The 26195-nt window shown below is 43.3% G+C and overlaps 1 protein-coding gene across 1 annotated transcript in view; it reads left to right on the top strand.

Annotated features, from left to right (window-relative positions):
- TTK (TTK protein kinase) overlaps nucleotides 1–26195 on the top strand; it is a 338680-nt gene that overhangs the window by 71732 nt on the left and 240753 nt on the right. The window contains exons 4-5 of the mRNA XM_069235624.1: nucleotides 7056–7162; nucleotides 24683–24823. Of these exons, the coding sequence (XP_069091725.1) occupies nucleotides 7056–7162; nucleotides 24683–24823 (248 nt within the window). The remainder of the gene's footprint in view (nucleotides 1–7055; nucleotides 7163–24682; nucleotides 24824–26195) is intronic.

The following is a 26195-nucleotide window of genomic DNA, read 5'->3' as shown; positions in this document are numbered from 1 at the left end:
TTTTATGGCATGTTCGCAATATAAAATAAAAATATCACTAGCATAAATATTGCTTTCATGCTTCTGCATGTACCTGTGCATAATCGGAAATGAATTTTATAAGTGTTACAAGTAGCATCAAATAGTTACCTTTTGCGAATATGTGTAGACTATTATATATCTGAACTACTGTCAGTAATGCAAGCTGACTACACTGCATTTCCTTGGAGCACAAAGGCTTTTGCACTAAGGAATCACAAATATATTTCCTAGCCAAGGACTGATTAGCATTCCACAGCAGATGCCAACTGTCCGACTTTTTCGTCTGCCAATTTTGATGTACTCTTGCCATTAAAGAGGTTCAGTCGATCTTTGGAAGGGTGGTGGATTTTGGCCCCTAGTAATGTGCTGACTTTAAAGTATGTGCAGGGATGTGGTTACAATTCACTTACTAGAGATGTTTATTCAGAGATCTAAATGTCATTGCTCATAATTTACACTGACATCATAATCCCCACTGTTATTAGTTATGAAAGATGTGAGTAGGGATCTTCATAGATAGATATTCATTAACACTGAGTAACTACACCCATATGCAGGATTGCAGACGCTTTATAAAAATACATATTTTTATTCTTTTATTCTTAGGCAACCCCAAAGTCACTGCACCAGCAACACAGGGCCGGTCAGGTGCAGTGGTCAAAGGAAGACCCAAAACACTTAGGCGCCTATGGAGAACAGGGGTGCTCTGTTTCCGGTCTGCTGGCAGGGAAGTACCTGCGTCCTCTGGGAGCAGACCATGGGGGTTTTGTGGAGCACCATACAAAACACACCCTCAGTGGCACAGGGGTGGGCTGGTGCAGTGTGCAAAGTAGGTGTCTGGTTTGCCATAGGAAGCAATGGAGGGGCCCGGGGTCACTTACACGATGAAGGCAGGACATAGGGTGGCTTCTCGTGCCAGCCACCGACTGGGCTATGAAAGGGCCACCTGTTGGCCACTCCTGCACTGGAAGGTGGTTCCTTTCGGTCCTGGGGACTGTGGGTGCAGTGCTTGGTCCAGGTGTCGGGTTCCTTGTTACCAGGCAGTCGCGGTCAGGGGGAGCCTCTGGATCCTCTGCAGGCATCACTGTGGGGGTGCAGGGGGGTCGACTCTGGGTACTCGCGTCGTCGTAGTTGCCTGGGAGTCCTCTCTGCGGTGTTTGTTCTCTGGAGCTCGAGCTGGGGGCGTCGGGTGCAAAGTGAGAAGTCTCATGCTTCCGGCGGGAAGAGAGAGTTCTTTAAAAGTTGCAACAAAGTTGCAAAGTTCTTGCTGTTTTTGAACAGTGCCGCTGCTCTCAGCTGTTTCTTGGCCCTTTAGGTGCAGGGCAGTCCTCTGAGTCCTCAGATGTCGCTGGTCCGGCTGGATGCGTCGCTGTGCAGTTTCTTTGAGTTTGGAGACAGGCCGGTAAGGCTGGGGCCAAGTCACTTGGTGTCTGTCGTCTCTGCGGGGCTTTCAGGTCAGCAGTCCTTCTTTCTTCAGGTTGCAGGAATCTGATTTCCTGGGTTCAGGGTCGCTCCTAAATACTAACTATAGGGGTGTGTTTAGGTCGGGGGCAGTAGCCAATGGCTACTGTCCTGGAGGGTGTCTACACCCTCTTTGTGCCTCCTCCCTGAGGGGAGCGGGGCACATCCCTATTTCTATTGGGGGAATCCTCCAATCTCAAGATGGAGGATTTCTAACAGCAGGAGTCACCTCAGCTCAGGGCACCTTAGGGGCTGTCCTGACTGGTGGGTGGCTCCTCCTTGTTTGTCTCATTATCTCCTCCAGCCTTGCCGTTAAAAGTGGGAGCAGTGGCCGGAGGGGCGGGCATCTTCACTAGCTGGGATGCCCTGGGGTGCTGTAACAAAAGGTATGAGCCTTTGAGGCTTACCGCCAGGTGTTACAGGTCCTGCAGGGGGAGGTGCGAAGCACCTCCACCCACTATAGGCTTTGTTCCTGGCCACAGAGTGACAAAGGCACTCACCCCATATGGCCAGAAACTCGTCTGGTTGTGGCAGGTTGGCAGAAACTGGTCAGCCTAGCACTAGGAGTCGGATTGGTATTCAGGTGGCATCTCTGAGATGCCCTCTGAGTGTATTTTACAATTAAATAAATTTATTGCGCTGAGAAGTTTTATACCAAACTTACCAGATTTCAGTGTAGCCATTATGGAACTGTGGAGTTGGTTTTTGACAGACTCCCAGACCATATACTCTTTATGGCTACCCAGCACTTACAATGTCTAAGGTTTTGCGTAGACACTGTAGGGGCATAGTGCTAATGCACTTATGCCCCCACCTGTGTTATAGTGCACCCTGCCTTAGAGCTGTAAGGCCTGCTAGAAGAGTGACTTACCTATGTCACAGGCAGTGAGAAGTGGGCATGGCACTCTGAGGGCAGTGCCATGTCGACTTAGTCAGTTTTTCCCCCACCAGCACACACAAGCTGTGAGGCAGTTTGCATGTGCTGAGTGAGGGGTCCCCAGGATGGCATAATACATGCTGCAGCCCTTAGAGACCTTCCCTGGCAATAGGGCCCTTGGTACCAGGGGGTACCATTTACAAGGGACTTATCTGTGTCCCAGGGCTGTGCCAATTGTGGGAACAAAGTAACAGTTTAGGGAAAGAACACTGGTGCTGGGGCCTGGTTAGAAGGGTCCCAGCACACTTTGTCATAACTGGCATCAACAAAAGGCAAAAAGTCATGGGGTAACTATGCCAAGGAAGGCATTACCTTACTCCACCCCTAAACTAGTTAGGTGGCAGGCGGATGGCTTACCTTTGTCTTCCAGTAGATCACACGTACCAATGTGCAACTACTATACTCTTTGGTGTGTCTTAATGAATGTCATGAAAGATAAGCCTCTGAATTGCACATCACTCTTTAAGCTCCATCGGTGAAGGAAATCATAGATCAACATAGTCCTCAGCACTACCAGTTCACAGCATTCTAAGTGGAACTGTAAAAACTATGCATACCTGCTAATCCGCACCTAGGACATCTGTCAGGAAGGAGAAAGTAAAGGCCGTCTCTCTTGCGAAGGGGCTCTACCCTAAAACACAATTTATCAGTGTCATTGCAGTATTGTCAAGTCCACTTCGTGCTCCAGTTTAAGCACAGAGGTAGTAGGTCTTAGATTATTTCGTTAACAACCCTTGTCATCCCCCTCTTCTCTGGTTTGTTCTGTAACATAAATTCCTTTAACAGGTTTGCTTATTGACAGCCTCACTCTTGATTCCTTAATGCCACATGCACTGATGTGTGGTGCTACGACTGCTCCTGAGTGGTCCTTAAAGACCTCTGTTTATGAAGTGACTGTTATTGCTTTGAGGAGTACTTTTCCTGACCTGGATAGACTCCTCAAACCTGAGACTACAGCTTGTTGTGTAATGCCCATTCATACGTTTTGCTGCTTGCTACTTCTGGACGAATGCTTCAGTCATATTCTAACCCTTAATACATAATGGTTGTTTCCCAGTCACCCCTTGGTGACACAACAGAGCTTATCCTTTAGCTGGCTAAGTAATATCCGTTCATAAGGGGCTCCTTTCTGCCTAAATAAATGTACTTAGCGGGCAGATTCTATGGCTGATCGTATAATGGTTGCTCGAAACGACCCATCTGAGCCTTTACTGATGTTGGTTGTATTATTCCTTCCTCTGTAAACTTTAGAGCGGAAACTGTACATGATACAAAATTGCGCCACTCAAAGAAAGCATCCTTTCACCATTCTGTACTTCCTATGCATTTATTCTTGGTGGTTTAAACTTTAGAGGATAAACTAATCTGAAACTTGTTTCTGCGTGCATGCACAGCTGCATCTTTTCTCTCGTACGTGTGCATGCTGCACTATAGTTTGAAGCTGCTCTGTCAAACACACCCTAAAATGTTTCCCACATTAGCCACACTGCACTCTTACTTAATATTAATTCACATATCACAATTTAGGGCATGATGTAGTAAGACTGCTTGCAAATTGTGGGTGGAAATTGCACACTGACTTTTTGCAACCTTCCCAGCTTTTTGTGATGTCCTAATCCATCTTATTGGGAAATGTGCACTTGTAGATAGTCTCTAAACCTCCTGCTTCATGAATATTGTAGAAGGATGTTGCATCTTATGATCGTCTACGAATGGCTGTAAGCAAAGTGATAGAGGCATGGGACAAACAGCAGACCTTCATTTCTTATTTACATTTCCAGCATGTCAACCCTTTTTAGGGTTGCGCTTGTGTTATGTAAAGGGCTTGGAGACCGCCTATCACTCACCATTTTTGGTTTCCGTGGCACTCTTCTTATAGCAAAAACATGCCCAGCAGGCACAAAATTGCAAAGTTTTATTTTTTAAAGCTAACTTTATTTTGCCAAGTCGTCTTTCCTCAGTTTCTTCTCGTGTTTTTTTTTTTTTTTTTTTTTTTTAACTCGTTGGCGCTGTTGTCAAAGGATGACTATTAACTTGTTAGAAATATGTGAGACCTAGTGCATTGCAAATGCTTATTTTTTATTGCAGCTCATGCCTCTATACTGCCTGACACAATTTCCACTGGGGCACCTTCCAATTTAGGAAACATATAGTACTCCAACTCTGCTAAATTGTGTGTGATCGCAGTTTTTGTGTCAAAACTTTTAAACATACTATTGCCGATCCCAAATAGTGGAGGGATATACCTTTCATGACCCACCAGTTTCTGATTTGTATAATAGAATTTGTACAGCCTTTGGGACCAGACAGGTTTCATGTACATGAGGTCCCTAATGCTTAAGTGGCATAGCTCTGATTCCTTTTTTTTTCATACTTCGTTACTTCAACAAAACACAATAGGTGCTCAACTCCTGGTTGTCATCCATAACAGCAAATCAATACAATAACCATATATGCCATATGACACACTTCCACCTGTAGCACTCCCCGCAAGTAGCATGCTACCAGCTCGAAAACGCACTTTGACTATATATCAATGTTATGGCGCACAATAAAAACACATTTGAACTACATTACAGTGCCAGGTCGCAGGCTCTGTCCACTTTAGATTTTTAAAATCCTTTTTGCTTTAAAAATGTGAGATCTTGCACATTGTGCAGTGTCTTATGCGTTCTTCCAGCTGTCTTTGTAATAAGAGCATCTGATTTTCTACGATATGCTTAGCTTTCAGAGACATTATTGCTTCACTGTTTGCCCCAAATTTATTGTTAAAAAATAAATCTGAGACCTTTATAGTAGCTTTATAGTCTCGGAGTGTTGTGCTTTCCTGATTGTCCTTGTTAACTATCCATTTTTGCCTAGATAGGCCAACTGTCTTTAAAGGGACTAAGAAGTAATTCACTTGTGAGGCAGAGCATTCTTGAAGGTACACATCAGTTTGCTGTAGGGTCCACATCTATTTAATAAGCTTAGAGGAGCACAGTTAACACACAAATGTGGAGTAGATTTCCCCCTAGTACTGTTGGTCCCTACCAGAAGCATCCTATTTCCCGATCTCATAGATCGGCAAACTGTAAGTTATTTCCTGTAGTCAGGCTGGTAATACCTAACACTATGTTACACATGAGATGGGTCATGGGACCAAAAGTACCTTGTGTCATATAATTTGTTTTTTCTTCTGTTACTCTGATTTTCATAGGTTCGGTGTAGGAAGCTGGCCTGGTGTGTGGTGAGCACCTATGGTGTTAACACCTTATATCAGAGTCGGGTATCCCCTATTAGTGAGGTGTAGTCCGTGTCTAGGATGCCAGGCTCTCCACAGGTAGCTGTGGATGAGCAGCCACAACGTATCTAGGAGACATGCAAAGCCTATGCAATACTACTGTAGTCACACAGCACTTAAACCCACATGAAAGAACCACACAGTGTTACAAAAATAAATATACTTTATTATGGTAACACAAATACCAGAATACTATGTAGGCAGTACCCCAACTGGCGGTAAATAAACACACTATTATATACACATTAGAAGTCAGGAATTAGCATAAAAGGCAATAGAAAACAGTGAAGGCAATAGTAAGTACTGAAGGCCCTACGGGGGACCAAACCATATTCTAAGAAAGTGGAATGCGAAAGTCGGGCCCCCACTGAATGAAGTGGAATCAGTAGAAGGGGGCTGGAGAAACTAGGAACCCCAAAAGGTAAGTACCAGAGTGCCCCCCAACAACCAGGAGAAGAGAGTTAAGTACCTGGTTCTCCCCAAACACACCAAAAGGACTTCAGAAAAGGATTTTGCAAGACCCAGACAAGACTGCAAGAAACTAAAGGTGGATCCTGGTAGAGGAAGACTTGTAAAGGAAGGGGGCCAAATCCAGTTCACATCTCTGGATGCAGGACCAGATGGACGAAGACGATCAGCAGTGCAGCACTTAAGCAGCCGAAGAGTTCCTTAAGTGATGCAGTCGACGTCCCACACTGGAAGACGGATTGCAGTCGGCCAGTGGTGTGAAAAAACCACAAGCCTTGGCAAAGACAAATGTCATGGAAGAAGCAATGCAGAGCTCCCAGGGACCAGCAAGGTCCATGGGTACTCAACTGATTGAGGGGAGTCCCGGGTGACCCTCAGCAGTTAGGAGAGTCACAGGAAGAGGAGGCGGCCTCCACAGACGACCCACAGGACGCAAGCACGAGAGTCGTGGTGAGGCCCACACAGCACACCTAGAAAGGAGTCCCTTGTCGCTAGAGAAGCATGCAGAGGGCTGTGCTTCACAGGGAAGAGTGCTGGGGCCGCTGTATGCAAACAACATTTGTACAAAACAAGAAAATGAATTCTATAATTGAACAGATAACGAGATGAAACTATAAACAATGACTTGCAAAAATCATTGACCTTGTATCCATAACATAGTTGTTGTGCTTGTCTCAATTATTTTTGTGTTTGAAGAGGCACTCATTAGAACTCTTTAAGGGACGGGAAGAAAGCTGCTGACTACATTTCTAAATGTTGCCCTATGTTTTATGTTCAGTATTTGTTTGGAATTTCATTTTGTTGTTTTTCCGTGCATAAGCAGTTGAGCAGCCTATGGAGTATTAATGCAAGCTGTAACTTTGTGTTTTATGAAATATCTTGTAGCATCCTTAGTCCAGAGGAGGCTCGTGACCAGTTTCAGATTGCTCGATTGAACTGCAAGATGTTCGCATTTGTGCATGTTGCCTTTGCACAATTTGAGCTCTCACAAGGTATGTAGATTTGGCTCTCATTTTCCATGTGCTCAAGGTTGAGAATATGAGTGAATCCCAATGTTGCATTTTCAACAAGATGCAGTGCTCTCTATGTTACATCTGCGTAACAGAGATAATGGAACCATCTCAATCCGCCTGAAAAATTGCTGTACCTGCTGGAGATGTTAACCATTGACCAAATCATGTATCCTGTCTTATAGGGGTAAAGTTTTACTACTTAAGATCTCAAAAGTTAGTTCCGTGCATTAAAAGTCATACATGTTAGAATAATTGTTGTCTGTGTGCAGGTTTTCAAGAACACTTTAAAAAACATTTTTTATACAGTTTAACTTCTAAGTGTATGTTTGCCATTCTAAAATGTAGTTCACAAACCAAGCTTTCTTAGACATTTTGAAGTATTTTCTTTTAAGAGTTTAAAAGTGTTGTAAAAGTGACAACTTTACATAAAGCAACACTGCAGCATATCCCTGGGTGGTGAACCTTTAAAAACCTGGTAACAATTAGGGAAATGTGAGCAGGTATGTAGGACACTGAAGCAGAGTTAAAATATTACACTTTTCCTTTAAGAATCCAGCTTCCCAAACTTAAAATGCCTTCCACATGATGGCTCACAGAATCTTTTCTTTATTTCTGGCTTGTGTGAGAGGCTCGCTGAACATAGTTAGCGTCTTCAAACACCTAATTTTGAGAACATTTTCTCTCTGCTTTCCATTTTCTAAGCTTATATATGTTCATTTTCAGTGGGCAGGGCAGCCCTTCCTACTTGTAAGTGGATTATCTCTCATTTTTTTTCCAGGCAGGTATGCCTGCAAACTCCCTGAGGTGCCTCTTTTATTCTCAGAAAAAAGATGCTGAGTGACACAGAAAACCTCACACTCTTCCAATGAGTATGAATTTTGTAGGAATATGTCCAAGAGAAATTGCAAGTACAAAGAATTTATCCACCACCAAAGTACATTGGAGATGTACAAAGGTTTACCTGACCGGGAGGCCAGAGAATGTCCTCTGTGTTCCTCCTCACTTATCACCTTGCTTAAATGACTTCAGAAGAGGGAAATCAATGGAAGAAAAGTGACACAGGAGTTATAACTATATTTGTTGTTCTCAACATCGTCCACACTGTTGTCATAGACTAGGACAGCAGTTGCCTGCGTTTCTGCAGTGTTTTTCAACATCATGTGGAGAACAAAAAATCATCCAGCATTGAAACATGGTTCAGGGTCGAGGCAGACTGTGATGTCTGGTGGAGGCATTACTTACAGTGGTCAACATCAAGATGCCTATGTTAAAAATGTTCGATGTTGAGGCCCTCTGCTTAGAGACAACCAACACTGCACCTTCACAGATAGACGGTGAGCGGTTCATCATAGACATCAACCTCGACCCACAGTTATTGGTGCTTAAAGTTCTCTGCTTTTGCAGTTAGACATTATCCCTATGGTGGCTCTTCTATACATCTCATCCTCCCCTGATTATACCATCAGGGTATCCTGTTCAGACACCTCTTTAAATTTTTCGGGGGAATGTTCAGGGGGGGTGAATGATGAGCGCAAAATGAGACTGCTGTCCACTTACATGCAGTGCCATATGATCAGTATCTCTATGCTGCAGGAGACTCATCTGACTGAGGCCACGAGGTCTACGGGGAGGGCTGGCTGGCTGGCTGTCTGGATTGGAGAGTGTCATGTAGTGGTGTACTCAAGCTATGCACAAGGGTGGCTATCCTGCTCAGAAAGGGATTGCAATGACGCACCGAAAAATTGCTTGACCCACATGGTCGTTAAGGTATGATGCCGTTCCGTCTGGTGTCGGTTTATGGCCCCAATGTTGACGACCCCAAATTCTTTGGGGAAGTATGGCACTTGATTAACTCTTTGGGCTCCGGGTCTCTGCTATGGGGAGGAGACTTCAATGTGGTATTGGACTTTGCGGCAAATCGAGAGAGCCCACAACATGTGGCAGCTGCGAGGGCCTTGTCCCTTATTATGGCTGAGGGTGCCCTGGTGCACCTGTGGAGGGGGAAGCATGATGCGGATAGGGAAGGTACATGCATCAACTATGTACATAATAGCTGGTCCCGCATCAATAGATGGCTCGGAACCAGAAATGTAGAGCTCTGGACAGAGTCAATTGAACATATGCCCTGCACTCTGTCGGACCACTCGCTGGTCATGCTGGAACTGCTGATCCCTGGGGCCCCTCGCCGCAAATTTTCATGGAGATTGGCCTATGGTTTAAGAGATCAGGCCTTCAGGGAGGAGATGCCTGTCTTTGTAGTGGAATATTTTTCTGTCAACTAGGGATCGGTATCCTCAGCGGGCACTTTGTGGGAGGCCTTCAGGGTCGTGATTCGCAGGATCTGTCTTGCCAAACAACATGGTGTGATGAAGGTGCTAAGATGCGACTTAGCGAACTTAGAGGCACAGCTTGCTGGCCTGGAGAAATGACTGGTTACAGATGGTTCCAGCGGCCTCCTGGATCAAATAAGAGAAAAGCTGTCACAATATGAGGAGGCAGCACTTCGGGAGGTCTGTTTTTTGGGGAAAGAAGCCAAGGCAAGGAGATATGGAGAGGGCTGGTAAAACTCAGGCTGCAATGCTTCACAGGTCGTGGGCTGGGAATTATATTGTAGAGCTGATTGACTCTGCCTGAGTACACCATACTGGCATTGAGGAAATCGAGCGTGTCTTGAATGACTTTTTTATTCTGACTTGTACGCCTAGGAGTTAAGGCCGCACTCTTATACAGAATACTTTGAGGATATCAGCCTACTCTGGCTTGAATATTCTCACAGGCAGGTCCTAGATGCTCCTTTTTCGGTGGAAGATGTAATTCAGGCTATATGAGGCTTGCTGGGTGATAGGGCCCCGGTGCTGGACGGTATGACGCTGGCTTTCTGTAAGGAATATGCAGATATTTTAGAGCTGCACCTCCTTGAGGTGTATGCAGAGGCGCTTGAAGGCAGATTTCTTCCGGCCTTGTTGCGTGAGGCCCTCATCGTGACCATCTTGAAGCCGGGGAAGGACCCGTGCAGCTGCGATTCGTATAGGCCGCTATCGTTAATAAATATAGACAAGAAGATCCTGGCGAAACTCAGTGTCCCGGTTGCAGCCCCTACTCCCTTCTTTGGCACTACCTGATCAGTCTGGCTTTGTGCCTGGACGCTCGACTTTGTATAGCTCGTATGGTCTGATCTGAGGAACGCGTGGCAGCAGTGTTCCTGGATGCCACTAAGGCCTTTGATTCTCTCTCATGGTCGTACATGTTCTGTTTGTTGGCTAGGGTGGGGCTGAGTCTTAGGTTCATCCAATTGATTGGCCTGGTGTACTTGGAGCCAGCTGCCAGATTGAGAAGCAACAGGATGAAGTTGGATCCCTTTCCGATAGCAAGGGGTACTCGATAAAGGTGTCCCTCTCGCCGCTGCTATTTGTGGTGGCGATGGAGCCGCTTAAGGCGCGCCTGAGACAACACCATAATCATAGGGGACTGGCGTTCAGACAGCGTCCAATACTGGTTTCTATGCATGTGGATGATGTTGCACTGTATGTTTGTGACCCGCAGTTACACCTTGATATGCTGATAGATGAGAGAGTTCAGTTTGGCCAGATTTCTGGGATTACAATTAATTGGTCGAAGTCGGTGGTGCTACCCTTGTCGGCTGCAATGACGCAGTGTCGCTGCAGATATCCCCTCAGCTGGGCTGATGGGCCGGTGCGGTATCTGGGAATTTGGCTAAGTAAGGGAGGTAGACGAGCTGTGGTTGGCCAATTATGGGAAGGCCATTGTGTGGCTGGAAAACAAGGTGGCGATTTGGCGCTCGCTGCCACTCTCGCTGACTGGACTCATAGCAATAGCTGGTGATTCTGCCGAAATTCCTATATCTATTCATTAACATACCTCTTATTCCCATATCTAGCTTCTTGAAAAGGCTCAAATCTTTGCTTGCGGCTCTTGCCTGGGCAGGTGGCCAGCCCAGAATTTCATGGGAAACTCTGACCCTGTTGTTTGAGCAGGGTGGTCTGGTGGCCCCGGATCTGGAACTTTACTATAACTGTGCACCGGCCCATTTTGCACATTTCTGGTTACACCCTATATGATACTTACTGCACCTGGCCCCTGAGTATGATTCTGTCTGGCCTGATAGGTTGTCTGGGGTGACTGGTGGACCGCCCAGACCTAGGCCGCGAGGGGTGGATACAGTATCATGCATGGCACAGGCAGCGCTGCTGAAACGTACAGGGGTACGGGAGCCCTTTGCGCCTTCGATGCCGGTGCGGGATGTAACGGGCCTGCCGATATCGCAGGATGGTCAATTTTGCGAGCACCTATGCGAGTTAAATATGATTAACCTGGGGTCTTGGTTTCCGGAGGGGATGTTTGTCTCCTTGGAGGCTGCACTTTGCGATACTGCGTTATACCGGTTATTCTTCCTTAGAATTAGGGCTATGCTGTCGGCACGGTAAACCTGCTTTCCTGCGATGCCTCCGGTGTGCCAAGCGCTGGAGTTTATGTGCAGAATGCCATCCACGCGTGACTCATTACGGGCCTATATGTTTGTAGGCAGACTTCAGAGGCCCCCTTGAAGGTCTATAGCTAGGATTCATTGGGAGGCGGACATAGGCGAGACCCTTTTGGATGAGGTGTGGCGGTATTGCTGCACGCAGATGCAGGAGCACTCCCCCAGTTATAGACTATGCCTTATTCATTTTAACTTTTTGCATCTCTTATATTACATTCCGAGCAGCTTAAAGAGAATGGGCGTTAGAGTGGACACTGGGTGTGATTGATGTCTTGCTCCTGAGGTGGACTTCCTACATCTGTCTGTGGGGTGCTTCAGAGCTACTGGACAGAGATGAGGAGGGCGATTGAAGAGGTGGTTGGGCTTGCAGTGCCGCACACCACCAAGATTCCCCTCCTGAGATATGTAAAAGAGATTCCCTCAGATTACAGGAATTTAGTGGGGCTGCTGCTGCCTCAGCGTGTGGTGGCACTGTGCTGGGGTAGGAAACGGCTACCCCGATGCCGAGGCTGAAGGATGCTGCGTACTGCCAGGAACAACAAATGGTATATTGGGAGTTGATGCTGGAAAATTCCTGACCGTGAGATACATGGGCCCCCCTACGATCCTTCCTTGAGTCCCAGACATGAGGTGGCAACGAGTCACTTAATGCTTAGCATTAGTTATGAAGCAGTAGATGCCCCCTTCCAAGATGACGAGTAATTGCTCCCCTTTAAATGAGAGAAATGGTGTCTGTGTGGGTTCCCCCGCCTTCTTCTCCCACTCCTTCTGTTCTATTCTTAAAACATAGTTGTTAACTACCATAGACGGTGCAACATGTAACGGAGCTAATTCCTCCTATTGATTAATCTGCTGATACGATTGCCTGTACCCCATCAATATGGGGCTTGTCAACATATTTTGTCAATGGTGTTATGCACTGTCTTGTTGGGCTGCATTTTGTATGGTTGTATTTACTAATAGATGCAATAAAAAAAACAACTTAATAAACAATTGTATCTAAAATACATAACTTGTGGTTCCCTTAACTTATAGCTTCCATAGGGAATTGTGATGCTCTGCATCCAAAACAGGAGATATGAAACTTTGCATCAACTTTCTGGCACATCAGATTCAAATACTCAACGCAAGCTATTTTTTAGTTCTTCACAGGATGCATTCCAGTGTATCTCTCTCGTTATCTTTAATCAACCCTTGTAAATGACCAATATTAGTAGTTATTTCAAAAGAATATGGGTCTGAGTAGCATTTAGAGATTCAGGCAGCTGAGGCCAGCATTGACACAATGTGAGGCCCCCCTTGCCCAGATTATCTAATCACAAATTAAATAAGTCAAAATTCAAGTGAGTAGAATTGCAGATCAAGTAAGTCAAAGTCCAAGTGAGTAAATTTCAAAGGAATACAGTCCAAGAATTTCACATCAATCAATAAAAAGTCCAATCTAATCCTGAGGTTTATTAGATCACATCTTCAAATTTACAGCATCATCCATGGAAATACACTCCGAGCCAACACGTGTTTCGTCATGGGGCAGTGCTCTAGTCCCCAACGACTTCTTCAGGGCTCTTATAAATTTATCCAATCCCAAGCAATTATAAGATGCTTCACAAGGTAGGTAATGTCCCGTTATGACTGTTTAATGAAAAACCAAATACGTTAGGTTCCTTACAAATCGGATATTAATGTTTGATAAGCCTTTCCGTTCAGCAAACTTCCTGAGGCCAGTGATCATTTTTCTAGGTCAACTAGAAATCTCAAACTAGAGAGAGAGTTCAATTTTGGCTTGTAAACCTTAGGCTTATTGCTAAATAGATTCTCATCAAAGTGAGCACTGAAACATTTGAAAGCAACGATGTTATTAACTCACATTTTTTTTAAATGGAGATATAAGCTTGATTCTCATCATGCATCACACTAACATAAACTAGCTACTTGCAAAGGTTTTTTATTTTTATTTTTTAAGTTCTATGTGTGTTTCCAAGACTTAACAATCTGACCACTGCTTTTGCTTCACCCCATGCTCCACTGTTTCGAATGAAGGTTTCATATGGGAAGTTGCAAAGTTGTACTTTATTGTAGTAGATGGTAGAAACGTTGCTGTTACTAAGCATAATATGTTGTTCCATCTGATTCCTTTGTGTATACAGATATTGCCTGATTTCTGCTGATGCATTATTATTGTTTAAACGTGTTATATGCTATGCATATGTGCCATAGGGTTCTTTACTGTTTGAAGTTCTGTCTGCTGTACAGTATTGTTGCTGTATCGAACAGCTGCCCTGCTGTGCTTCATCTGTGATCTTGGATAGCAATGGTGTATGGCTACGTGCAGAGGCAATATGATGTAGGCCATGCAGGTAACATGCTTCCTAATAAGCATAACCCCATCTTTAATGTGTTTCCTCTAGCAGTATAAGAAAGGAAAATTATATGGGGCAACTCTTTATTCCTGGAAACCTGAGTTCTGTACATAAATAATACATTGGTGGTTCTGTCCTATGGCAATATAAGCATTGTGTGCTTTCTGCAAACACAGAATGATTGCTTGAATATCAAAGACAGTGTGATAGTAAATTTTAGCGCCATCACCGCTACTTCCATTACTATGACATCACTTCTACTACCTCACCAGCAATACTGCTACCACTTTCACCATTACTGCTGCATCCCCATTACTACCACCATTACTCCTAATAGCATGCTGCTACTCGTACCACTGCCACCAGTTCTATTCCCCCTACCTCAATCACCCCCCACTACCACGATCACCGCTAGTACCATTGTCTACTATCCCATCTGCACTACTACCATCACCGCCATCATTACTACTACCAAAGTCCCCACGTATACCACCATCACTACTACTAACACTGCTATTACCAGTACCACGTCTACTATTATCACCACCACCAGTAACACCACTACTATCATCACTGCCGATACCACCATCATTATAATATCACTACAGCTTCTACATCACACCCCATCTCAAAACCTACCCTGGCTCCAGATTCCAGAGATGCCAGTTCAAAATGCTGACCCACGCCCTCAGGGCCCAGCACAACAAAGGACCAGTATACATCATTAAACGTCTGACTTTACACCAACCTATCGGAGGCATCATTTGTGTGAATGTGCATATAAAGTTGTCATATTGGCTGAAAGAACTGTAATGCAGCGTCTAAAATGTCAGAATTCCTATTAAGGAAGCGTACGTGAGGGTAAAAATGCAACCAGATAGACTTACTTTGAGAACAGCAGCCTGTCTTTTTCACGAATGTAGGAGTCACCTCATCACAATGCATTGTAGTGACGTTTGGTTTCCAGAGTCAGTTCTTTTTTTGGCTCGTGAGAGAAGTGTCTCTTAACACCTTTCAGGATTTCACACCTCAAAAATCTTTTTTCCTGTCAGGAAAATATTTTTCACAGTTCCAAAGTCTTTGGCCATCAGCTGTTGGGCACACAGTTTGAAGCTCATTCCAACTGATTTTTTTGCAAAGCGGCCCTTAAGTTGGTAATACAGGCAGATCATGATGCTTACAACCTTTGCATCACCAGAAAAAAATGTCAGTGCAAGGGTGTTACTCTGGAAATATCACTGAGAAATGTGAGTTGGCATGCAGTTTTTCTTCCCAGATTTGCCACATAATCTTCAAAAAGATTTGAAGGAGTTGCCTCAAACCAAGTAATAAGTGCTGCAGCAAACTCAGGTAAATTATGCGGCTGTACTGTCACTTTGTGGCGGAATCAGTGGGTTTGATATCATCCCTGACACAAAATGTGTGACAGAAAATTACAAATTTGCCATTTTCCTGATTAACCCTCTTTGAACAACATACTTAAGAGATGTTGCTCATGGAGAATGAAAAAACTTATTCGAGCCACAGTATAGACTGAGAGATATACAATAGGGTTCAATCTCAGAGATGGTTGTAGCCGTCTCGGCAACATCACAAGCAAGTTCAAAGGCAGTAGTACTCCAAAAAGTACCTGAAACCCAAATCCCCCCCCCCCCCCCCCCCCACACCCCTTTTTTTTTTCAAAATGTCCCACTCTAGCAGATAAATAACTCTGGAAACAGACTTCAGCACTCCATGCAGTTACCCACCCCTGTAAGGGAAGCAGTGATGTCTCATCTGGAAGAGTAAAAGTTAATCACCACAGACGGATGGATCATAAACATCATATAAATATATTTGATAAACTTTAGGGCACTCCCACTGCCTGTTCCACTGAACCCTTCAATAAAGCTGCAATAACTAGCATTAAGAATGAGTCATGTGTTCTTTTATGAATAGAAAAGGTTCCATCAAATGAAAAGAGCAAAGGAGTGTACTCAGGGTACTTCTTGGTACTTAAAGGTCAGTCACAATCCATTTTAGATGTACTTTTTGCCAACAAACAAAATATCAGGTTCTGTCACTTCACCAAATTTTCACAAACTTAAAAAGTGACTGTGTTCTGAGGATCTCCAGGGTGCCTATTTTCCCATGCTAGTCTTGTATCATCACAAGCGATTCCTGAGATTATTAGTGGGAGAAGATAATTACCAGTACACTGCCCTACCATTCAGACACAAGTCAACTCTCTTAATCTTCTCAAAATGTGTGACAACATTTGCAGTCCATCTAAGAAGAAGAATAACTGTTTACCATGTCCTGATGATTGAGTTATAAAGGCAAGTACTCAAATAAAACCAGTGCTGGACTTCCACATGACACCAAATCTTCTAAGAAAACTAGGCTTTCTAATCAACAGACAAGTCAATACAAAAGCCAATCCTGTGTTTCACATATTTGAGACATAATAGACTTGAAACTGTTGACTTCAGAGGAGAGTGACATTTATTCTAGAGAAAGGCCATCGACTAAGCACTCCCAAACCATCAGATTGCCACATTGCTTCACCCCTAGGATCCATGGTATCCAGTATATACACTGTCCAGATTGCCCGTCAGCGGTTCCAGAAAAGGGGCAATTGGGAGGGCACTGTCAGCAGTGGGTAACAGTGTGGAAAAATGTATCTAGGTCTGTCGGGTGGGGGGCATATACATCGAGTAGGTTGATGTTGTGGCCATCCACCATGCCCGCCAGTGCACAAACCTTCCCTGTGGGTCAGACCAGTCCTGTTGCAACACCAGGGGGTAGCAACGGTGTAAGAGTATCGCCACCCCCTTGGCTCCTCTAGCGTGTCCTGAGTGGTATACCTGGTCAAAAACATATCGGGCCAAGAACAGGCAGGTGGCTCCCATTAAGTGTATCTCCTGGAGGAGTAGAAACTAGGGACAGAGGTGTTGCACCTGGTGCAGAACAGCTGTCCGTTTCATTTTATCCAGGAGTCTGTTGACATCCCATGAGATTATATTAGTAGAAGCCATGTGGCACTAGGGCGAGAGGGGACCCCATACCTGTGCGTGTCATGGGAGGTCCGGGGGTTCTTTGCCCGGGGGATCTATATGTATAAGGATCATGCATGTACCCAATGCTTGAGGTGTCGTAGGGCACCCTCTTCCTCGTGACGTCAAGGGATAGGAAACCATGAACAAACAGAAATATAGCAATGCAGTCTTGTAACTGTAGAACCCTTCCAACTCCCCCCTCCCAACTCCCCCCTGCCTATACTTCCCCTCTCAATTAGAAGAAGCATCTGTCGCCCAAAAATCTCCATAGGAACCAGAAGAAAGAAGGAAGAAAAGAAAGATGAGTCTCTGGCATGGAGTGGATGACACCTCCCGTAGATCGGATCACCTATATGTGCTGCTGGTGGGCCCACACAGTGCCCATTGGTCTCATGTCCGATGGTCAGATAGGTGGGGTCTGGCTCAACCTCTCAGACTCCTCCGAAGGCTGCCGCCCTGGCACCGCCGACTCCCAGGAGATGTCACGCCGCCCCAGGGGGCGACTGGAAGTGAGGGCCCCCCATGGGAACGTAAAGCCATCCTGGACCTGCTCCGGGAGCTAGCCTGTGGGTCTCCAAAATGGCCTGCCCCCCAGCTGCCCTCCCAAGGGCGTTAGCATTGGCTTGCCCAGAGGGGGGAGGAGCCTCCCCACATCACCCCAGAGCGGACGCTTCTCCACGGCCCACTCCCACGCCACCTCTTGAGTGTTAAAGAAGTAAGTTTTACCAGCATGCAGCACTTCGAGTCTGGCTGGGAACAATAGCATATATTTCAATTGCAGTGCCCTTAGTTTCTGCTTGACCTGTTCATAGGAGTGTCTTTTAGATTGGACCTCCCGGAAATATCAATATCTTCGCATTTTGGCATCGGATTTCCGGTTGAGCTCTCGCCTCACAAAGGATGGCATCCCTGTCTCTGTAGTTGAGAAAGTGAGCGATGAGTGCCCCTGGCGGGGTCTAGCGGAGAGGGCCCTTTGTGCCCATTCAGTGGTGAATAGGGTGACTGTTTGTCCTGGGGCATCCATGATTTGAGCCAGTCTTCAAGGAAGACAGCTGGGCCCGGGCCGTCAGAGGACTCCAGGAACTCCACAAAACGCAAGTTGTTCCATCTTGAGCGGTTTTCAGCATCGTCTGCATGCTGTTGCAGTTTGTGGGTGCGCTTGAGGAAGCCAGCCACCTTTGCCTTAAGGTTGCGGACCTCATCTTCCACTGTAGAGACAGGCGTTTCTGCTTCCGCAAGTCGCGCCAATGCATTCTTAAGGTCCTGCCTCAGTAGGGACATATCCACCCTTACCTCCTCTATTTTATTCTCAACCATGGCATGGGATGACTGTGGCCTGGAGGATCTTATCAGTATCGCCGTTACTGCTCTCCGCCCAAGCAGTGTCTCCAGGCGCATCTATCCTGGAACCCCCGGCCGGGGCCACAAACTTATCACCATCACTGCCCACCCCGGCCCCTGTTTGCAGAATAATTCGGGAGCACAGAAGAAATGTAGGTGGTGCCGTCAGATGTGGGATTTCCAAATAACCTTATTGGACCACACAAGCTTGGTGCTCTCCCCGATGGGGCCCATCTTTTAGTATATGGAGGGTTCCTACTAAGCATGTCACCGAAAGTTGAGTGAGGGCTCTTGCTTCAAATATTTTTGATTTCTAGCAACCTGCGATCTTTAGAGACATTTTGTATGGAACTGTGTATATCTTTTTGATTAAGAATATGCCCTCACCAGACGTCCCAGGGAAAAACAGAAATCAGTCCTGAATGAAAAAGTGATAGAAGACCTCTTTAGGCAATGGGGAACTCCATTCTTTAACCTATTCGATACAGCAATAAATAAAACCTTCTGAGACTTTGCGTCACAGGCTCTAAAACTGATTTCAATGGGCAGTGCACCAGATTGGCTGTCGCAATGATTGTACTTTGACCCTCTGGAATTAGCACTAACTCAACACAGGTGATTGCCATGCAGATCAGATCTTTTGATCACAAAAGAGGTTCACAGGAAACTTTTAAGACCTGCAGATGTTAGTTCCTCAAACCAACTCACTATAAAGCTCTACAAACCTCTGGGTCTTAACGTGTAAATGGAAAGCAATAAGAAAACACACAGTAGAAGGACAAGACAGACCTAGCTGTCATGGAGTATTCCTTTTAAAGGAGTATACCTTTTTAGAGGACAAATTTCCCTACCCACCAAAGGTGGCATGCGTCATCATTGGTAACCTCCTCACACCGTGATCCCTATGTTGAAGCATGGCACGTTTGGTGGGTGAAGGAATTCCTATAAAAGGAATAATCCTGCACCTTGTTCTATTTGGGGTGAGCTCCTATCACCAAGTGTATTTTGTGAATATTCCTCTTTAAACTCCCTAATGTTTTCTTGAAATTCACCACTAATTTCTTCTATAAAATTATTATCTGACAGATTCCCAACATTCATTTCCCTTACTTTGTGAATTTCTTTCAACAGTTTAAGAGGGTCACTAATTGTTTCAAGTAGATGGCCCCAAATCTCCTTGATGGATTTATCTCAAGATGCTGTCGCCTTTGGAGGAGATATAAAATTTGCCTGACGCATATCTACTTTTGTATTCTATTAAATCTAAGAAACAGCCCTCAAGTGTGATAGTCCCCCATAGGCACATGGTTTAATGTCCATGTTGTGAAGTTTGACATGTCCTTTGAATTGTTTATGAAAAATGTCTTCAACACTATTGTGATCTTATCTCCTGAATCAAGTAGAACACATATCTTTCACCAATTACTGATATCTTATCTACTGGACTCTTAATGTCACCACTGATTACTTGTAACAAAATCGAACCACGCTCACATCTGCATCACTCTTGTCAGAACCCACATCAGTTTCTCGTCCATTGCTATTAATTCCTTTGGATTTACGAACACTGGCATAATACCCCTTTTCCCTCACAAGTGTTGCATGTTTTCTTGAAGGCAGGCCATTTTTTTTTTTAATTAGCCATATGCCATTTATTACCACGCCTGGAGCATTCACCTTGAAACTCCACCTTTTATTCTTGTTTTTTTAAACTTCCTGCTCACCACTTGCACTCTTTCATAACTTCCATGCATCTGATAGAATGCTAATTTCTTTTTTTTTTGTTTTTTTTGCAGTGACCAAAACCTGTTCCATTTTGGGAACATCCTTTTGCCGCAATTCATCCCTGACTTTCTTAGTGTTAAATTTCAACATAATTCGGTCATATATTCGTTCTTCTAACATGCTTGCAAACTTAAAGGAAGATGCCAACTTCCTCACATGTGTTATTTTCCACAGACTCTTCTTCTCTTTGAACCCTTTTCCAAAATTATGTATTTCTAATATACTGCTTATTTGTGGTAGATGTTTGTCTAACTTAAAAATGCACATTTCATATTTGTTCAGATTTAGAACATCGTCATCAGAGACATCCGGCAGATAATCAAACATCTTGGTGCTCTGTACTTAGACAATGTAAAAGTAATGCTGTATTTCTCTCTGAGCTCAAGGATGTGCCACAAACTCTGGCATATTTTTCTGATTCCCTATTTATGCCAGTTGACAATTAGTTTACCAGGGCAGTGACATTCTGCAAATTAATCCATTTTCATTAAAATTTGCTAAGTATTAGTTAACCCAGCTACTCTGGCACCCTGTAACGTGCCGGAAGACCCACCTGCAATTGAAAAGATTAGAACCACAAAAAAAATGTAAACAATGTGAAAAGACTACTGGGGTAAATTGGGGAGGGGGGTTGGGACAACAAAAACAAAAGAAACATCACTTAATGAGAAAAACACCTTATTATCCTTGTTAGGCCAAGTGAGAGCAAATGTAAAATTACATTTTCAAAATTTCTCTGTGCTGTCTTTGCCCGTACAAGATGAAAACACAGCAACTAACTCCTTTCACAATAGACATTGGAGTGTTGACAAGTCTACCACCTAATGGAAAAGCCTCCTCAATGTTGACATGCTGGCTATATGAATCTGTACTTTTTTTTTTTTTTTCCCTCCTTCGACACAGATGCTCTGTAAACCAAAATCCACTGTAGGTCACATGTCAGCCATAACTGTAAAGTACTACTTGATTGAACACAGACAGAAAAAATAGATTTAGGCAGATCTGTTTTGGCAGTCAAGGATCCAACTCTGTGGTTGTTTACATGAGAACATTAACAGTCACATTGTCACTCTTTGGCTGCTTGCATGATGCTGAGCATGCTCCTGAACAGTGTCTTGAGAATTTGACTTGGAAACTAAGTGAGCTTGATAAAAGAGAGCGCAGCAGTTTTAGCAAAGATAAGCGTACGACATCTGCGTCTGCAAGATAGTCCAAGTTTAAAAATAAAATTAAAAAAAAACTGCCTCTTGCTGTGAGAATGCACTGGAAAGCTGACAGTTTTTTCCCAGGAGCAATACATCTCACCCACTGTGATATACAAATGTATAAACCTGGAGTTCCCTTTGAATTTACTCCCTTAAAAACCAAACAAAATTTCTTTGTGTGAATTCAAAATGGGCGCCGATAGAAACTGAGATATTTGTAGTTAAGCAACCTTGTGTCTCCCGGTAAAAGGAATATTTGAGGCAAAGCTGCATTTAGGAACACAGTCCACATAGGCTCACTTTGATATTGAGACTTCAATTAATCTCATCATGCTTATCACCAGTGAAATATGCTTACTCTTGCATCTGATTGATGAAGTGAAGCTTTGAGAGGACTTAACAAATAGCTTTATTCTTAAGAGAGAAGAGTTTCACCCATCTCATCCAAGAGCAGATCTTTGGCTCGTCACATTTCAAATCGCCACATTCTTAATTCCAGCATTACATATACAAGATTCCATTGCACCAGTCCCTCTTAAGAAGTGCAACACATTACAAGACCTTTATTATTTTTTTCTGTAATACGATTGTACGAAGAACCCCACCTCCTTTCTTACCCAAGATAATATCTGTTTTCCACATCAATCAAACCATTACTTTCCTAACCCATCTGCATCAGCAGAGAGAACACTACACTGATTAGAAGTTAAAAAAACGGTGGCTCATGCTATAAGGTTCGCACATCCAGCATGTGTATGAGATTCTGTGGGGAGATTTGTGTCCTGTAAAAATAGTTATACAGTGTATGCCATACTGGTTTTACACCCAACCCCCAATGGTGTAACTTATGCTGACTGAATGGCCGATCAGAACTAGGATAATTCTGAAAGAATACCAGTCACACCGGTATAGTCCACAATGTCCATGTAAGGAATAAGGTGTACACCAAAGTCCAATATGCGTTTTCGTAGTTGGTTAGGGTTTATTCTTCTTAAGACACAGTATATACCAAAAGGTAGCCAACACGTGTTTTGTCATCAAGACTTTCTCAAGGCATAAATTGTTGACAGTAATGTCCATAAGTGTTGGGAAATAACTGTTCCTTCAAAAGGAGTGGAAGTGAAAGCCGGAAAATCTTGGAGGAACTGTCTTCTCAATACTGTTTTCAAATAAGGTTTCTGATAAGATTACGCCTGTTCACGCGGTACACGGGACTAACTTAAAGGCTTATGTCCATCTCCTGCAGAAACCTTATTTGAAAACTCTCCAGTAAAGATTCTACAGGGAGATCAGTCCATACATGCACAAGCAACCCAGGCAGAAGCAAGGTAGGCCCGGAAATGCTTCAGAATATTTTCAAATGATTTTTTTCAGCAATATGTACCTGCACATGTACTATGATTATTTGCTGCCCAACAGCCACAAAATATATGATAACTAGCTTCCTACTCTATTCGAGCATTTATGACCATCAGTGAAGACCCTGCAGTGCAGATGAAAAAATTATGTACCTGCAAGTCTGGCTATGTGTCATAGATATCTTCTTTGAAATCATAAACATCCCACCTGCATACCTGGCTGTATAAAACTTTGGGCAATAAATGAAGAGGTGTCTCCTAGGTTCTTAGAGACATTCATTTTTTTCCTTCACCTGCAAAGTAAGACTGTCTGTATGGCTGCATGTTTTACCCCTGTGTACACATTGTTAATAAAAAAGTTTTGCATTTCAAATGCTGCAATGCAGTTGTATTTTCCTAATAATAATTTTATATGCAAATTCAGGGGGAAATGATGCTTCTGATAGGCTTTCATTACATGTTTACATAAGTACATTCATGGACCGCAACAATATTTAATGTTCAATTGTTAAAAAAAAAAAAAAAGCGTTTTGGGATTTCTACATGAGGCAGCAATTTTAACATTTATGATTTGGATGAAGATACCAGCGATGCAGAACATAGAGCACTTGTATGTACTTTTTCCTTGTTTGTGTTTAGAATTATCTTCATACTTATAAATTTAATCCATACAAACAAGTTGATTGAGAATCTGAACAGTGATATATATTTGACAAACTGACATTTCAATCCATCATGTTTTAATCTTTCAGCACGTGCCTCTGCCTTGTGAATTTTTAAAGCAGCAGTTGTAAGCTCATATTGCTAGTATCCTGTTCTTGCCCTAGAGATTGATATCCTACTGTCTCTTGGTGGCACAGAGGGGCGACACGAAGTAGTGGGTAATCACTTATTCAACATACATCAGTTCTGTGAATTTAATATACATTAGTGTTGGGCTAAGAACAGATGCCACTATTTTAAGTCTGGCCTTTGAGACATCTTTAGCTGTCTCACTATACTATTTATTTTCTAAACAAAAATTATAGATAATATACATACATAGAGATGGACTTTTGGTCAAAAGAGGTAATACTTGAAGATATATTAATTATTGATTTATTAAATACAGAACTGGCACAAATAATAGACTTAAAGTAGATCACCAATATTTAGTGAAATGTGATGCTGAAAAGACTATTCATACCTAGTTCACCTCAGTTAATCCTAGAAAGTGTGTTGAGGAACATGGAGGCAATTTTGTTTGTCTTTGGCTTCAGCTCAGCATGCCAGCACCACGCTGCAGACTGGGTTCCTGTCCCTTTTTGCTGTTCTAATGTGAGTTAAGTCTAGTTGCAGAAAGTGTCTAGTATGGCGACTGATTGAATTTTGAATGGGTGTTGTTGAGAGCAAGTGGGTAAAAAGTTGTCTGTTTCAGCCTTGCTTAGGTTTCCAATTTAGATTTCATTATACTCCTTCGGGCTGTTCTATTCCATTATTAAGCACTGTGTTCTAGCTCCCTTCGGCAAGGCTTAATTACTACACACATTACTGTAAATTGATCCTATGGCTGATTATTTAATTGGCCTGAATGTTCCAGTTTCTCCACATCACATAGCCCAGTGTCAATACCGGGAGTATTTTTGTGCGCATGCTTTGAAGCAAATCTCATACCTGATCTCCGGTATTTTGAGATAAATGTTTAATTTTGCAAATATCAGAAATGTATTTCTCCATAATGGCATCTTTTGTATTGATAAATATTAGAATATCTCTGCCAATGTGTGGAATAACATTCTGAAAATGTTCTCCTAATGAAAATACAAAGCCTATGGGCTGCAGCGTTTTCAGAAATATTCCATCATTGACGTACACCCCTCTTCCTCCCTTTAACATTTTTCTAAACCACAATCCCATATCCAACTCATGCAGGCAACTTCAAGAAAAGCAAACAGATCCTTCAGAAAGCTGTAGAATGCCGTGCTGTTCCAATGGAAGCCTTGGAAAAAGCAATTGAAAATTTGTACTCCAAGAAAATGATTCTGCTTTCCGAAGACAAGGAAAATGTTGCAGGTCATATCATAATTTAACTTTATTAGCCATCTTTACTCTGGCAGAATGGGTGTCTTTCAACTGTGAATAATTTCTTGTGTTCTTAGTTCTGTTTACTTAACCTGGTAAATGTCTGTCCCATCAATCGGACAAGCTTTGTTTGCATAAAGAATATGCGTAAAGGTAGTCTGTTTGCTTCTTTGAAAAGGAAGCAGCATATTGCATGAGTTTTTTTTTTAATTAATGCGTTTGTTCTATTCCTATTGAACTTTCCTGATGTTAACTGCTAGCTTATTGTTTTAAATGAAAATGTGTATTTAATGTATTGTCCCTAGCGGCCAAAGGAATGACTAGGCATGGGTCTGTTCTCACTGTGCTATTGGAACCAAGCTGCACCTGACTGAAAAGATCCAACTATGCCGAGTCTGGTATTGCTTGTGTTCTGGTTCAGAGAGGACCTTGCCTTCCAGTTCAGGCTTAACTTTCCTTATTGGAGCAGGACCAAGGCTGATTAAAACAGCGGCAGAACCCTTTCGAGGCTTAAATTAGTGCAGAACAACCAAATATTATCCTAAGCTTTTTATTTTTTTATTTTTTATTTTTTATTTTTTAAAACAAATATATTTATGAGTTTGGATGTTTGTACATTGACTTGGATAGAGTGCATCCTGGTGAGATATTCACTTTTGTGACCCTAATTCAGTTGTACTGGTTACCTTGGTTCTGCCAGGCGCAAGGTAACTTATTGTTTTGGTGTCCATGCTTGACAGTGCACAGCTAAACTTGAAGAGCACAGTGCAACCCGTCCCTGCTACAAACTGTACTAGATCATTTTGTCACAGGAAGGTTAATGAAATTTGACATTTCCCTAACAACCTATGACATTGTGCTGCCCTGTGTGTATTTAGGCGATTGCATGTAATTATTTAAAAATAACATGGGGTGATATTGTGCTCACTGAAACTTTCGAACATCAGTCAAATCAGAGGATATATTTTGATTATGTACTTTAGTTCTGAAGTATGGAAAATATGGAATTTTACAGTTATCCCAGCCAGAGTGAATTAATAAGCATGATAATGTCTTCTTTGCTAATGGTAAATCTCATTACCTTATGGTATTGAAACTGGTGTTTGGCTATCTGCTGCTGGCAGAATTCAAATAGTTCAATGTACAAATGCAACAGATGAGGTGGCAAATGTGAGAAGGAGTACCCTACTGTGCTAGTGAAGAGCTGATTGACTATTGAGTTATACTCCGGAGTGCAGCACTTTCAGGTGTTATCTCACCACCTTTGGGGTTTTCCGCCTTCTGTCTTAACATGTGAATCAAGAATTCCTTTGTTCTTGGTGGTTAAAGTTAGGAAATGGCCTCTGTCTAGTTTGAGTGTTCT

The sequence above is a fragment of the Pleurodeles waltl genome, chromosome 5, assembly GCF_031143425.1.
Source record: "Pleurodeles waltl isolate 20211129_DDA chromosome 5, aPleWal1.hap1.20221129, whole genome shotgun sequence".
Lineage (NCBI taxonomy): Eukaryota > Metazoa > Chordata > Amphibia > Caudata > Salamandridae > Pleurodeles > Pleurodeles waltl.
This window is presented reverse-complemented; position numbering and strand designations above follow the sequence as displayed.